Source organism: Rutilus rutilus (genome assembly GCF_951802725.1).
Source record: "Rutilus rutilus genome assembly, chromosome: 2".
NCBI classification, from domain to species: Eukaryota; Metazoa; Chordata; class Actinopteri; order Cypriniformes; family Leuciscidae; genus Rutilus; species Rutilus rutilus.
In genome coordinates, this window is record NC_140210.1 from 9,264,227 (window position 1) to 9,278,758 (window position 14,532).

The 14,532-nt window shown below is 34.9% G+C and overlaps 1 protein-coding gene across 1 annotated transcript in view; it reads left to right on the forward strand.

The window, feature by feature from the left end:
* Positions 1-4,177: 4,177 nt before the first annotated feature.
* The window catches only part of dachb (dachshund b), a 36,337-nt gene continuing 25,982 nt past the window's right edge, over positions 4,178-14,532 (forward strand). The window contains exon 1 of the mRNA XM_084396287.1: positions 4,178-4,860. Within this exon, the coding sequence (XP_084252413.1) occupies positions 4,418-4,860 (443 nt within the window). The 5' untranslated portion in view covers positions 4,178-4,417. The remainder of the gene's footprint in view (positions 4,861-14,532) is intronic.

Here is a 14,532-nt window from a genome sequence, read left to right on the forward strand (position 1 = left end):
GCGCTTTATTAAATAATTATTGCTAAATTTAGCCCTAACAAATGTCCAAATTCAGTTCATGCGTATAATAACAGCAGTAAAATTGAGCTGGAGGAGACTTCACCTTTCATCAGCGTCACTTTCGGCTGCTGTCACCTCAGACTCATTTAACCAAGAGGAAAATTCATGTAAGTGTTTTTAGCATCTGCCAGATAAGCAACACATCTGTTCTCATTTGCACACAATGACAAAGAGCTGCAGAAAGTAAAGGGAGAGCGTGTCTGAGACTTCGCTGTTTTTTCATACATGTGGCAGTCATTTCTTTCTGGATGTGATAGCTTGGGACACGCTTAATTTCGGCAAATCATTCTAGATGCACATCCGATAAATAGCAGATAATTAACGTGTGTATACTGTATTTATCAGATTTGTGAGGCTTCTTCATTATCTAGGTCATCATAGTCCATCCTGAAAGGTTTATTCTAGTGCATCTGGATTTATTTTTCCATTTACTGAAGACGCTTGGCTACTCGTCTGATCTTTATATATATATATATATATATATATATATATATATATGTTTATACTGCTCTTTTGAGTGGCAGATATGTGTCTCTCTGTCTGTAAATGCATGTGTTTGAAAGAAGGGAAAAAATAGATAAGACAGGAGTAGAAATACGGTCCATACTCTTTCTTTATTCTCTCATTCCTTAAGCCCTTGAAGTGATCTGATGCATAGCCAAATCTCTGACTGACTGACCTTGCCTTTTCTGTTGTGTGTGTGTGTGTGTGTGTGTGTGTGTGTGTGTGTGTTCAAATCCCCTTTAACAATGAAAATTTGTCCAGTATAGTTATCAGAAATTGTATCAAAGTATAATATTTCCTGTTTAATGAGTTAATAAGTTGCATTTTAAATGTAGTATTTTTAAATGTCAATTATGATTATCTGCCTTTTAATTTCCTTTCAATATCTTTAATATCTAACTTTTTTTTACGTAGATATTCAGCTTTGATCCTGAAAGCAAGATGATTTATTGTCAATGATATACAAACAAAGGTAAGATGCCATGGAGCAATTTTCATCATTCTCTTTTGTTAACTTAAATTAGTGTTAATCATATAAAAATGAATAAACTTCAGATCCATTATGCTTAACTTCCCCTCAAGAATGCATGTCAAAAATAGATACTAGTGTATTACAGGTTTTGTTAATAGGATTTAAAGATACTGTAAATTGCTATGGATAAGAACATCTGCTAACTGACATTTTATTTTTTTATGCAAATTTAAAAATGATATTTAACATAGCCTATAATATGATTAAATACATAAGATGGAACGCTTCCCTTCACTCTATATGCTACACATAACAATAACGTGAAAACTGGTGACGAAAATGGCAGAAGCATTAATACAGTGTTTAAATGCTATAAAGTTTTCAGCCTTTTCCTGTGTGACGAATACATTTTTGGGGTCAAATTAATACCCTTATATTAATACTCCATTTTCAAATCATTCCTTCACCTCTAAATGATTGAGTTTGTTTCTGCAGCTACAGCTTTCACACTATTAATTTACTGTCCATTAACCATTTAAAGAGCAGCATGTCAGTCTAAGACTAGTTATACACTCTCTCCTTTAAATTGGATTTGAATGGATTAACTTCAGCCTTGTTTCGCAGAAAGTCTCATTCTTACTGTTCATAATTATATTTCACCCTGATATGCAAATTCAGGTCAAACTGTCATTAAGGTCATTGACATCTTCCTGACACTTTATCCTAATCCCACATGCATTAACTTTGGTCTACACTGGAAAGTTGTGAAGTTGCTTCTCAATGTCCAAAAGGAGTTTTTCACGTGTTCATAATGTTGATAAACTGTTTAGATTGTGCGTCTAAATCAGTTTTGTATCAGCATGCTGTTTTATAATGGTTTCATGACTACTCTTATGTTGTCTGAGTCAGTTAGTTTCTAAATGTGTGTATATCAAAAGCTCATGCTGAGATAAGACTATTGTTCTAGACATTATAATCTCAAAATAAATAGCCTGAAAGCTCTATAGCAAAATAGTATGTACTATAATTAGCTACCTGCTTCTAAAGCCTGAGGCCACTAATAAAAAATGCTTTTATTTTCCAGTTTATCTAATTTAATAGAACTTTTGTCCTATTAATATACAGTTAAATCATATTCTGCTACAAATTCTAACACAACAACAAAGGTGTTTCTATCAGTGATGTTCAGGAAAATCGATTGAATGGGATATAAGGTTTAGGTAATTGATGACAACATTTTTGGTTGAACTATCCATTTTCCATTAAACACTTTAATAGAGATTTTACAAATTCATTAATGTGAATAAAGAGATGGCATGCCTGATGGGAACACACATTTTGTTAAGGAGATGTGTGGGGTATTTTAATGGCATTTTTCTCCAAGGATTTCTCACGAGTCCCAGGAGAGGGGTGCACAGAAGTCTGTCCACAGACACATCCAGATGTGTGAGCTTGTTTTCCCAATGATGCTGAACAGATGGCATTCAAACGCTTGAGTACCTGACTTAGCCTGACCTATAAAAGACAAAGCTGATTCTTTTATTGCCTAAGGATCATGCTTCTTGATTCACGCTTTATTTTCTTGACATAGGACTATCCTGCACAATTTAGTGTGCATGAACAGTTTAGTGTGTATAACACAGTGGACTGCTGGGGCAGTACCCTTAAAAGGACATTTCTACTCCAAAAGGTGCATATACCTTACTACAAATACGTACCTTAAGGTACTACTATGAATCTTTTTGTGGTAAAAAAGAAAAAAGGTACACAGATGTCCTTTTTAAGGGTACTGCCCCAGTGACAAGCTTTTGTACCCCTAAAGGTACAATTTTTGCACTTTTTTTCTCTGTGTGTATGAGTGGAAATTTCAGTTACACTTTATTTTAAGGAGTCTTTGTTACAGTGTAATTAAACATTCAAGTACTGAGTAATACATAGTAAGTACTTAGTATGCATCATTTACTGTTATTACAGTTAGTACATGTACAGTAACATATGTAACAGGGACACTAAAATAAAGTGTTACCAAATATTTTGTGAATATTGTATTTTTTTGGACAGAGGTTCATGTGGAGAAAATGGTTCAAGAGTACTTTATCAGATGGATGGATGGATAAATAGATGGATGGATGATTAGAAATGTTGCCATAACTTAAAATAAGTTTGTTGAAATACTAAAATTACTCAAACTGAAATAAAAATAAATTAAAGTTAAAAATATTAAAATCGAAAGCACATAACAAAATAACTAAAACAAACTAAATTAAAATAAAATTAAAATTAATTCAAAATATTAAAAAGTACTATAATAGTAGCTATATAAATACAACTAAAATAACAACTTAAATGTTCCATGGTGTGACAAACGATTTTCTATAAAATATTCCCTGTAAGTTTTGTTTAGGCTACATAGTGTAAATTGTGTTTGCAACATGTGGAAAAAGCATATCTGTGTTTACTTTACAAAGTGATACTTTTAAATAGTGAAAGAAGCTATTCACACAAAATGTAAATAGAAGTAGGCTATATTTGTACTGTGGTAAATTGTGTGAGCAGACTGGGCGGAATCTGTGCAAATAGCCTTCACCAATAAATCTGCCTATTTGTAGTTACTTCAAATAAACATTGCCTATTAATAATTAGAAAAGCATATATCTCAAAATTATTATATGGATGTGTATTTTATTTTAGTATGAGGGGCAGTACAAGACAAAATCCATTCTTTTACTTTCATATAATGTGTGTGTGAGAGCAGAAATGTATGTATGTGAAAGGAGAATGTATGTGTGTGTGAGAGTAGAAATGTATGTATGTGAAAGTAGAATGTGTAGAAATGTATGTATGTGAAAGGAGAATATATGTGTGTGACAGTAGGAGAATGGATTTTGGCTTGTACGGCCCCTAATATTTTAGTGTCCTTGTTTATATATATATATATATATATATATATATATATATATAAAATGAGAAAAAAAAAAGTTAAGAATAATTTTGAGATTGATGGATGGTTTCAGATATGGGTTGGGATGTCTCGTCTGAATTATCATAACAGCTTGAGAGAAGCATTGAGCTGGACACTCGTTCAATAGAGGAGGAGGGCTGTAATTTCTCGCCCTCCAGTGAAGTCTTTACGCATAAATTGGAGCACATGTGGTTGGCAAAATGGTGCATCATTCTTCCAATGAGAGGCGGAGTCAACCGAACCGTGAAGCGCTCCGTTCATCTGAATTTTCACACGGGTAAAGAGGGGCGCGCGGCTCGTTGCTGCCAGTTTGCTCTCTGGACGCAGTGCATAAGAGAGGGACGCGCACAAGAGAGTGAGGGATGAGAAAGTAGACGACGTAAAAGGGCACATTAAGAAATTTAATTGTAATAACCACTATGGCCGTTCCTGCGACTCTTCCGGTTCACTCTGGGACTTCTGTGGTGTCCGGTAAACTCTTCAGAGCCGACCCGTTCTTCTCGAGTCCCACGGACTCTCCGCGTCCGATCAACTCGCTGAACGCGACGCTTCCGAGCGGCGTTGCGACAAACGAATGCAAAATCGTGGAGGTGCACGGGGTGAAAGTCGCTTCTTTCAACGTTGATGGTCAGGAGCTCATTTGTCTCCCGCAAGTCTTCGACCTGTTCTTGAAGCACCTTGTCGGCGGACTGCACACCGTGTACACGAAACTCAAGCGTTTGGATATAAACCCGGTGGTGTGCTCCGTGGAGCAGGTGCGCGTGTTGCGCGGACTCGGTGCCATCCAGCCCGGAGTGAACCGCTGCAAACTCATTTCCAGAAAGGATTTCGAAGCGTTGTACAACGACTGTACCAATGCAAGGTTCGTTTGGTGAATTCACCTTTTTTTTTACTTTTTTTTTTTTTTTTTTACTGCAAGTTTAAATAATTGGTGTGCATGCATTAACTTTTAAATTGCTGATCCTAAAGTAAACAAATAATTTCCAATACTTTTTCAATATTAAAATAACTGCACAGAAGCAGAAATGTGTGAATCAGATTGTATTTTCCATCAGGGTTGGGTAGAGGAACATAGTGTCCCGTTATTGAGTCCTTTCAAACGGCGACAGAAAGCAACAAGTGGAGCCCCAGTTTTGACTTGGTGGCAAATGATGAAAGAAATAGGCTATTAAGAATAAAAATAAATATTAAGAATAAATCTAAAACTCAAAAGAAAGTTCTTAGAAATTAAATCCTTGTGTTTATGTTTTTTTTTTTTTTTTTGGAAGACATTTTCCACAGATATATTGATTTAACAGTACTTGTCTGTTAAATACACAAGAGAGTAACTTTGGTTGACTGATTTTGTTTTATGGTTTTCTTGCCAATGACAATGTGGCTTCCTGAATGTTGGTTACATCCCATTGACTTTGATTTGGCAGCCAAAATATTTTTAATATTAATATTTTAAAACTAAATTGCAAATAAAATCAATCAAATATTATGCCAACTAATTATTCCAATGTAAACTTTTTTAACAATACTTCATTTTTACAATCTAGAAGGTTACACTTGACATTGTTTACTTTAAGCCCAACAAAAGATATTAAATTACTCTAACTAAGAAGGTAAAAACATGTTTATGACAGAAGAAACGTTTGCAGATTGCATTTGGACCATCTCAGATATTCTGCCAATGCAAGGTCCCCCAACCGCTATATGAGGTACATTTTCACGATAAAACTTTTATCAAGGAAGTTTGCTTGCCTTACAATGTGCTTATCTGTCCTCTCCATGGACACCCTGGAATACTTTCAGGGACCCCCAGGGGTCCACAGACCCCTGAATGAAAACCCATGGCTCTAATTGGATGGAATAGTTCCGTCAGGAACCATTAGTTCTGTGAATACACGTTGTGCGTCAGCTTGTGATTGTAATTGCCGTTCTTTGAAGCCCAGTGCATGCCTGTCCTGTTCAATCCCCTTAGATCCTCACATACGTGACACAGATCAATTTTCCAGATCCTTGTGTAAACGCATATGCATCGGTCAACTGTTTATCCACTTTCCGATCTCACTGCTTGCTTTTTATTAAGGACATTTTGAGCATCCTATGTTAAGTTTCATTACTAATCAGTTATAACAGTCTTCTTCCAAACAGAGAGAGAGAGAACCAATTTGTTTGCATTTCCTAGCAAAGACCATATTAGTTTGGAGCCTAATACTTTAATGCATTTAGACATTTCATTTGAGTAATGGCTTTTGTGCAATGCCCAAGTGATTAACTACATAACTGTATATATTTTAGTATGTTTTGTACAGTGCTGTGAAAACACTGGGATCATGTAACATCTACAGAGTCACGTTACGGTCGCGCTTTATTCACAGCAGACAATAGGTTAAAATATGGTGCTTTGAATGTGATGTCCTAATCCTTCTCTTTGTTGCGGTCTGTTTGTGCAGAGACCATGACTGAATAGAGGGGAGATATATTGTCATATTAGGTCATGTGTTTTGAAGAAAGTCTGTCATCAGGTTTCAAAGGGACTTTTGGATACATTCACAGGTTTGCAGGAAATATTTTTATGGGGTGTGAATGTCAGAACTGGTGCCTCTGGTGAGATTAGGAAGCTAGTAATTTGAAGAAGAAAAAAAACGTCTTGAAATTTAAAACGATGATCTTTTAAGAAAATGATGAGAGAGAAAAGCATTTAATAGCAGTCAGGTTTTTTTTTTTTTTTTTGTAGATAATTATGTAAAACAAACACTGTTTTGTGGCTTTAAGTTCATGTCTGTTTGAGGCCATCAATTTGCTAGTGTACCGCTAAAGAAATATAATTCATTGTTAATTAAGTCATTAATAAAAAAGTATGATAATAACCGAATGATTCCAGGAAGAACAATATCATTTTTGATTGTATTAAGAATTTAGTATTGGTCACATTTCACCTTTGTGTTGTCTGGATTATGTTTCCTAGCAGATGGTTTACACTGCTTTGCATGAGTGAACTGCTTATTGACCTGTGACATATATTGTGGAGAACACACACATACACTCGTGATTTTATTTCTCTGTATAAACAGTGATGTCTCACCATATGTGATCCTAAGAATACAGTAGGCTCAAATGGTGGCTTGTTTTATTGCCTAGCTTGTCATGCACTGAACATTACCATTTATTAATAAGAATTTGAAAACCAAGAAGCTTGCACAATAAAACAGTCCATGCCTCAGATGTTGTTGAATCATGATTGTGTCAGTGTGAAGTGATCCATGGTGTAATAGTGAGTCTGTTCTTGGAGCTGCGGTGGACTATGTCTGCTGTAATATGAATATAGAATGGCCTCTAGGATCAGACTAAGTTCCAGCTTTAGAATCTGTAGTAAAGCCGTTTCTCTATTTCATCAGTGCACTTTGCTTAAGTGGAGACTGCGTGAATACAGTAACCTGTTACTGTAGTACCAAAGTAAAGTGTACATTTCAAAAACTTTCAATTTCAACACAATAGATCATCAAAAGTGCACTTTTTTTTTTCTTTTTTTTTTTTACATTTCAGCATATTTTCAATTGTGTTAGTACAACACACAAAATCACAAAGTATCCTTTTCACTACACAAATATAATTCATCTATATAAATGTTTCATTCACAGTAACTGCCTTTAATAAAGCTCTTTTATTTGCATCTCTTCTCGTTCAGTTTAATACATTTGTCTATTATTTAATCCAACTGATCTTAATGGTTAATAAATGTATCATTTAGTACACCTATAGATATTGATTCTATAGTTTCTTAACTTGTTTGCAATTTCCGATACAGATAGCCAAATTTAATTACTTTTTTTTTACACAAGTGATATATCTTAGATGATAACCACCGCACTATGTTGAGAGAGAGAGAGAGAGAGAGAGAGAGAGAGAGAGAGAGAGAGAGAGAGAGAGAGAGACTGTGTACAGTAACATCAGATTGACCAGAGGTGCATCAATAGAAGGGTCATACTTCATCACGCCTTTTGATAGCACATAACATTATGGATTCAATTACATAAGTTAGGTAATGTAAGTGTATTTTCTAATGTGGCAACTGTAGCCTGTATTACTGTAATTAATTCAGCAACAAGGATGATTTGAAACATCTGATTGTTAAAAGTACTAAACTGAAAGAAGATCATACTGTTGCGGTTTGGTGATTAAACCAAATGTTCTTATTACAATAATCTTGTGTTTGAAACAATGTGGACTGAAAATATGTGCAACTGAATGAAAGCATTGCATCAGGTTTTGCTGTGTTACAAGTGTGATCAGTTTGGATTTTTGTACTGAGAGTTTTGAAAATGTACACCTTACTTGTGAAAATAGTACCAAAGCGAATAAAAAACAACCTGTAATATGGGTGCCGCTTTAAATGCGTGCTCTAAAACAGTCCACAGACTATGTGCTGCTTCAAGCAGTGAGTGTGAAAGACCAGGAGAACAGCAGTCATTCATTTGATTCCTTATTGAGTTGTGTCTCAGCTGAGGTCATTCAGTACATTCAGTACTAATGAGCTTCTCTGGGGGTGCAGTTGCACTCAGCGAGGTTAATGTGTAGCGTGAAGTGGACATTTTGATAACACTTAATTACATTTGTCCACATCAGAAGCGGATGTTGGATGGTACGACTTATGCGTCACAGCATTGTGCCTCTCTGTCAAGAATCAGGCTGTAAATATGAGAAACTTCCTCTTCAGAAAGTTATTGTGTAGTCCAGGTGAACATCAGGAACATATGGATAATAAAGTCTCTTTATACTGTTAGATTGTTAGATTGCAGGTTCAGATAATTAAGCAACAACACTGTAAAAAATTATTATATATTAGTTACGAAAACATATGTTTTACATTGCTTTAACTCATCAAAACAAGTTAAGCAATTTTCAACTTTTTTATAAGTTTACAAGATTCAACAATTTTTTTAAGTCAGTTTAATTATGTAATTGAATGTGTGTGTGTGTGTGTGTCGGGGGGGGGGGGGGGTGGGGGGGTAGATACTCTATTTAGTGCCTGATTCGAAATGATAGAAAGTCACTTTGCTGTATATTTAGTCTTAATTATAAAAAATATTTAGAAATAGCATCCTTTAAATGCTACCATTCAAAAGTTTAGGGTCAGCTGCTATATATATTTTTTTTTTAAAGAAATTAAAGCTTTTCTTCATCAACTTCACATTAGATTGATCGAAAGTGACAGTAAAGACATTTGTAATGCTAAAAAATATTTATATTTCAAATTACGGAGAAAATTATTATATCGTACACTCGATTTATTAAAACGAGGGAACAAATTACTTTATGGTGCGCACGATTTATTCAAAATGAGGGAACGAATTAGTAAAACGTGCTGACGTATTAGTAAGTCGCGGTAATGAATTGGTCATTCGTGGCCACAATATACATGTTTTTTTTTTTTTTTTTTTTCTGCATGTCATGTGCAGGGCTCCATATCAAATAAATGCCATCAAAGAATCAAAGAATTTTCCACAAAAATATTAAGCAGCACAACTGTTTTCAACATTGATAATAATGAGAAATGTTTCTTGAACAATGAACAGAAAGAACTGAGGGCACGGAATGATCAACAGAACAAGAAACAGGTGCATAACTAAATCAGAAACTATGGTAGCAAACTATGAACAAGGCAAACGGTAACAAGGAAAACGAAACCGAACATGACCATGAAACCAAACAGAACCAGGTACAAAAACTAAACATGACATGATCGTGACTAACAGCATATTAGAATGATTTCTGAAGGATCATGTGACACTGACCACTGGAGAAATGATGCTGAAAATTCACTTTTGCCATCACAGGAAAAACCTTTCTTCTATTTTCAGTTAGAAAGATACAATCTTTTCCAGTCATAGGTTGGTTAAACCAAACAGACAATTAAAGCGTTAAGAGCTTTTTACAACTTGTGAGACAATAGCTCTGTGTAGCGATTATAACACAAAGGGAAGTTCTGTATGTTACATCAAGTGATTAGCTGATTGTGAGGTGCTAAGTGACAGGTTAGCACGTTAAGTACCCGAGATACTGAATGAAACAGGAGGAATCTGGCATCTTTTTTTCATGACCTGACGCTTGTGGGGTTCACAGACGCATAAATGAATGATCTCGTCTAGACGCAACAAGAGTCAGCTTGTTTTCAGACTAACAGATGCCCCATCTCACTTGTTTTAGCCATAGCATCATGACCTCCTTTATGACTTCTGTCGAGATCGTGCGTCAGTGTTTGCATTGCGGTCATGTAGACGGGTAACATGCGGATGGAGAGATGCGTTGTGATAATGTTTCTCCGAACAAAATAAACCAGACTTCTGTTTGGGTCTCTTATCTGAGTGAGGGAGATAAGCTGTTGTAAAATAGTCAGTTTCCCCTTAAGACAGTCAAGCAGACACACACACACACTCCCTCCCCACGCTTTTTCCTGTTGAGGTGTGGATGTTATGGATGGATGTTAGACACATGATAAGCCCTCTCTTCCTACTCACCTCTCCGTTAGAGGCTTGAAGAAAACAAAAATGACAAAGTGGTAGTTGACAGTATATGTTTCAAACACTGTTTTTTTCTCATGCCTTCCTTTTAAAGGAGCAGTTCACCCCAAAATATAAATATCTGTGATCATTTACTTACCGTTATATATTTTTATATTTAAAAATATGACCAAAATGGGTAAAAAAAAAGAAATTCTGCCACTTTTTTCAATGTAATTACAATGAAAGCTTTTCATACCTCAAAAAGGATGCAAAAGCATTGTGAATTTATCATCATGGTAGTCCATGACACGTGCTCTAAAGTGTGTTTGGGTGTGTATTTTTAAGTCATATAATAGCTTTGTGTGAAAAACAGGCCTTGGATTAATTAATCAGATAGAATTGGATTAGTCAAATTTGTGAACAAATTATTCAGACAGTTGTTGTGAACCAGATGAATTGATTCATTGAAAAGAACTGACTCAAAACAATGATTCATTCACAAATCAGACATTGCAATTTTTCTTGTGAAAATGCCAAGGTAGGGCATTACCTACATCTGTAGGGCAGGTGTCAAGTATTTCAATGAATAACTACTTAGGTTTTGGTGTGTTTCTCTCACAAATCGTCAGAGGACTTTTATGGCAATGCTTTTATGAAGCTTCATTCACTGTTTATTGTCATTGTATGGAAAAGAGCATGAAAACTGTCTTGGGATTTTATCACTTTTCTGTATTCTTTTAAACAGTTGTTTTGTCCACACTTGGATGGATAGTTTTGAATCTGAAATCTAACTGAATAAGCCACAGTGAATTATATTACTTTGGGGTTGTTACAGGAGTTGTTCTCTTTTTTTAGCAGCCTTAGGGCCAGATTTTCTAAACAGGGCAATTTAGCGTGAGAGCTATTTATTTATTTATTTATTTATTTAAGTAGTTAGCAAGTGTAAGGAGATTGACTCAATTACGTAATTGCTTCATGGGAGTGGGTGGGCGGTAAAGAGTTCTTTTGGCAAAAGAATAATTTTATAATTGTTTAATAATTTAATAATTTAAACCACAAACAAAAAAGTGGTTTAAATTATGCAGGATGATGGCTTCTACAAAATGATATGCCATTGATTAACAACATAGCTCACAGTTTGTCTTTAATGGTTTATTAGTTATTGTTAAAAATCAATTCCCTTATTCCTCAGAAAAGGAATGGGATTTTTTACTTCTGGAACCTGACTGTTGCACTCTGTTGAATAAGTTTGATATTCATTTCTTTTTGTTATGCCTAAGAAAACTCTTTTATGTTAAAATCACTGTAACACCTGCCTTTTGTGGCGTGTTGGTTTATTCCATTCCTGTCTAATATATTCTCCCAATTTTTCCCATTCTCACCCTGTAGCACCTTTGAGAATGCTGCTCGCGTCTCTCTGTCCGATCACAAGGTGTCATCCCTGACTGTGCTGACTTGGCACTTCACACACACACACACAGAGGATTGTTTATTGGCTTGCAAATATGTCCTCTATCTAAAGAGGACAGAGAGGGAGGAAAGTATAGAGAGAATTGAATAAGTAAATGTTTTAATATGCAGGAGGCAAAGAGGAAAAGAAAGACAGGAAGAGTAGAAGATAAAGAAGGAGAAGTATTCATGAGGTGGAGGCAGAAACTGAAAATCAGTCAGTGTAGAATTTTGGTCATTAGTGGCTCTTACTAACATACTGTAAGAGTCACTTTTACTATTGCTAATACTTTTGTGTTTTAAAAAAACTGTGAAAACTAAGTATTGAACTTTAGTGTGTAACTCATTTTACGCTATTTGTTATAATATTCATGCTAAAGACATTAATAAAAGCTCAAATTGGGAAGCTGGAAGAGGACTACTATTTCTAAGCTGGAAAACAGTGACGGAGTCATTTTGTACCTTTTAGCAGCCACCTAACAACCACACAGAACACCCTAGCAACCTCCCATCTGCAAAAGAGGCTTGATCACAGTTGACACAATTACACAAATCTATTTTGTCAATAATTCTCAGAACGGAATAAATATAAGGTTGCACCTTATATTATAATTAGACCGTTCACTTGCTTTTAGAGCAGATCATAAGTGTCATAAAAGTAAATCATTCTCATAAATTATGTTCACTTGGTCATTTTGTCTTTCAACGACATTTCTATATTTACACAAGCATTAAAAAAATGCTTTAAGCCACCAGTTGTTGTTGTTTCCTTGTGCCCCTTTTCCTCTTTCACTCTATGAATAGAAATCAGCATTTATGTTTTCTGTTTGCTTCTGTGATTCTTTTTAGTCAGAGAATGAATGCCGCCTTTGTGTGGTTAAGAAACAGAGCAGCAGATAAACCGCCTCTCTCTCTCTCTCTCTCTCTCTCTCTCTCTCTCTCTGTAGTCATCCTTCTTATTCAGCCTTCTAAATACATTTTACTCAGATTTTTTTTTTTTAAATGCAGAATTAATCAAAAACATGTATTAAAATGAATGGTCTATGTATTCTTATCAAGGCTGCATGTATTTGATCAAAAGTATATTAAAAACAGTAATATTGTGAAATATTATGACACTTTAAAAGTACAGTTTCCTATTTGAATATATTTTTAAATGTAGTTTATTCCTGTGATGGCAGAGCTGTATTTTCAGCATCATTACTCCAGTCTTCAGTCACATCATCCTTCGGAAATCATTCTAATATGCTGATTTGGTGCTCGGTTATTATTAGTTATTATTGGTGCTCAATTATTAATTATTAAGTTTTTGTATTATTATTAATGTTGAAAATAATTTTTGCTGCTTAATATTTTTGTGGAAACAGTGATGCACTTTATTTCAGGATTCTTTGATGAATAGAAAGTTCAAACGGACAGCATTTATTTGAAATTATTATTTTTTGTCTATATTATTATAATGTCTTTACTCTCACTTTTGAAAAATGCATCCTTGTTGAATTAAAGTATAACTTAATTTCTAACTTACCCCAAGCTTTTGGTAGTGCTCCACAAAAATAGTAAGCAGCACAACTATTTTCAACATGATAATAATTCTAAATGTATCTTGAGCTGCAAATCACCATATTAGAAGGATCATGTGACAGTGAAGACTGGAGTAATGTGTGTATATATTTGTACATTAGAGCAAACTGTTTTAATTTGACCTAATAATGCATAACATGCATGTTGTGCCTCTAGATTTTTTTATAATGTACAACATTCTTTTATAAATATATACTAGATTTTTACATTTTCTGAAGAAAGCTGGAGTTGTTCTCGCCCATACAAAACTCGTCACCACCATTCTAGTGTGTTGTGTGTGCTTGTACATATTAAGTATTATAAGCAACAGTCAGAATTCAGAGCCTAAGCATTGTGTTCTTTTCATAATATACTGTACAATATAAAGTGTCTGAGGCTGTAAATGAAATTGGTTTTGAACACTGAATAAGTCTCAAATTGTCTCACTGTGATCTAATTCATTTTCTCCCTCACTTTTCTCTGTTATTTTTTGTTATGGACATTTTTTTTTTCTTTCCTTTTGTGTGTTTTCTCTGTCATCTCTTCCCTCTCCTTCTTTTCTCACTCAATTGAAAATGAGAGACTGTAATTAGCTCCTCTGTGGTCCACACAAAACCAGCCAGAGAAAGATGGAGCTATTGTATTTCTCGGAAGAAAGTCAATAGATGTCATTGTGTATATGTGTGTGTGTGTGTGTGTGTGTGTGTGTGTGTGTGTGTGTGTGTGTGTGTGTGTGTGTGTGTGTGTGTGTGTGTGTGTGTGTTTATGTGTGTGCTGCTTGTCTGTCCTTATTATCATACTTGATAGTAGTGAGAAAAAGAGGCACAGGGCTACATAAATTCAATACCTAGCTCAAATGAAAGGAAAGTAAAGAAGACAACCTTGACCAATCAATAAAGGAGGGAGGGATTCCCTCCAGAGCTGAGCACTATGACATCATAGTAGAAAAAAAGCAAAGAAAGAAAAAAACACAAAGAAAAGGATGTTCTGTCCTGTCAAAGCATGTTAATTCAGGTGTGTGATGCAGTAAA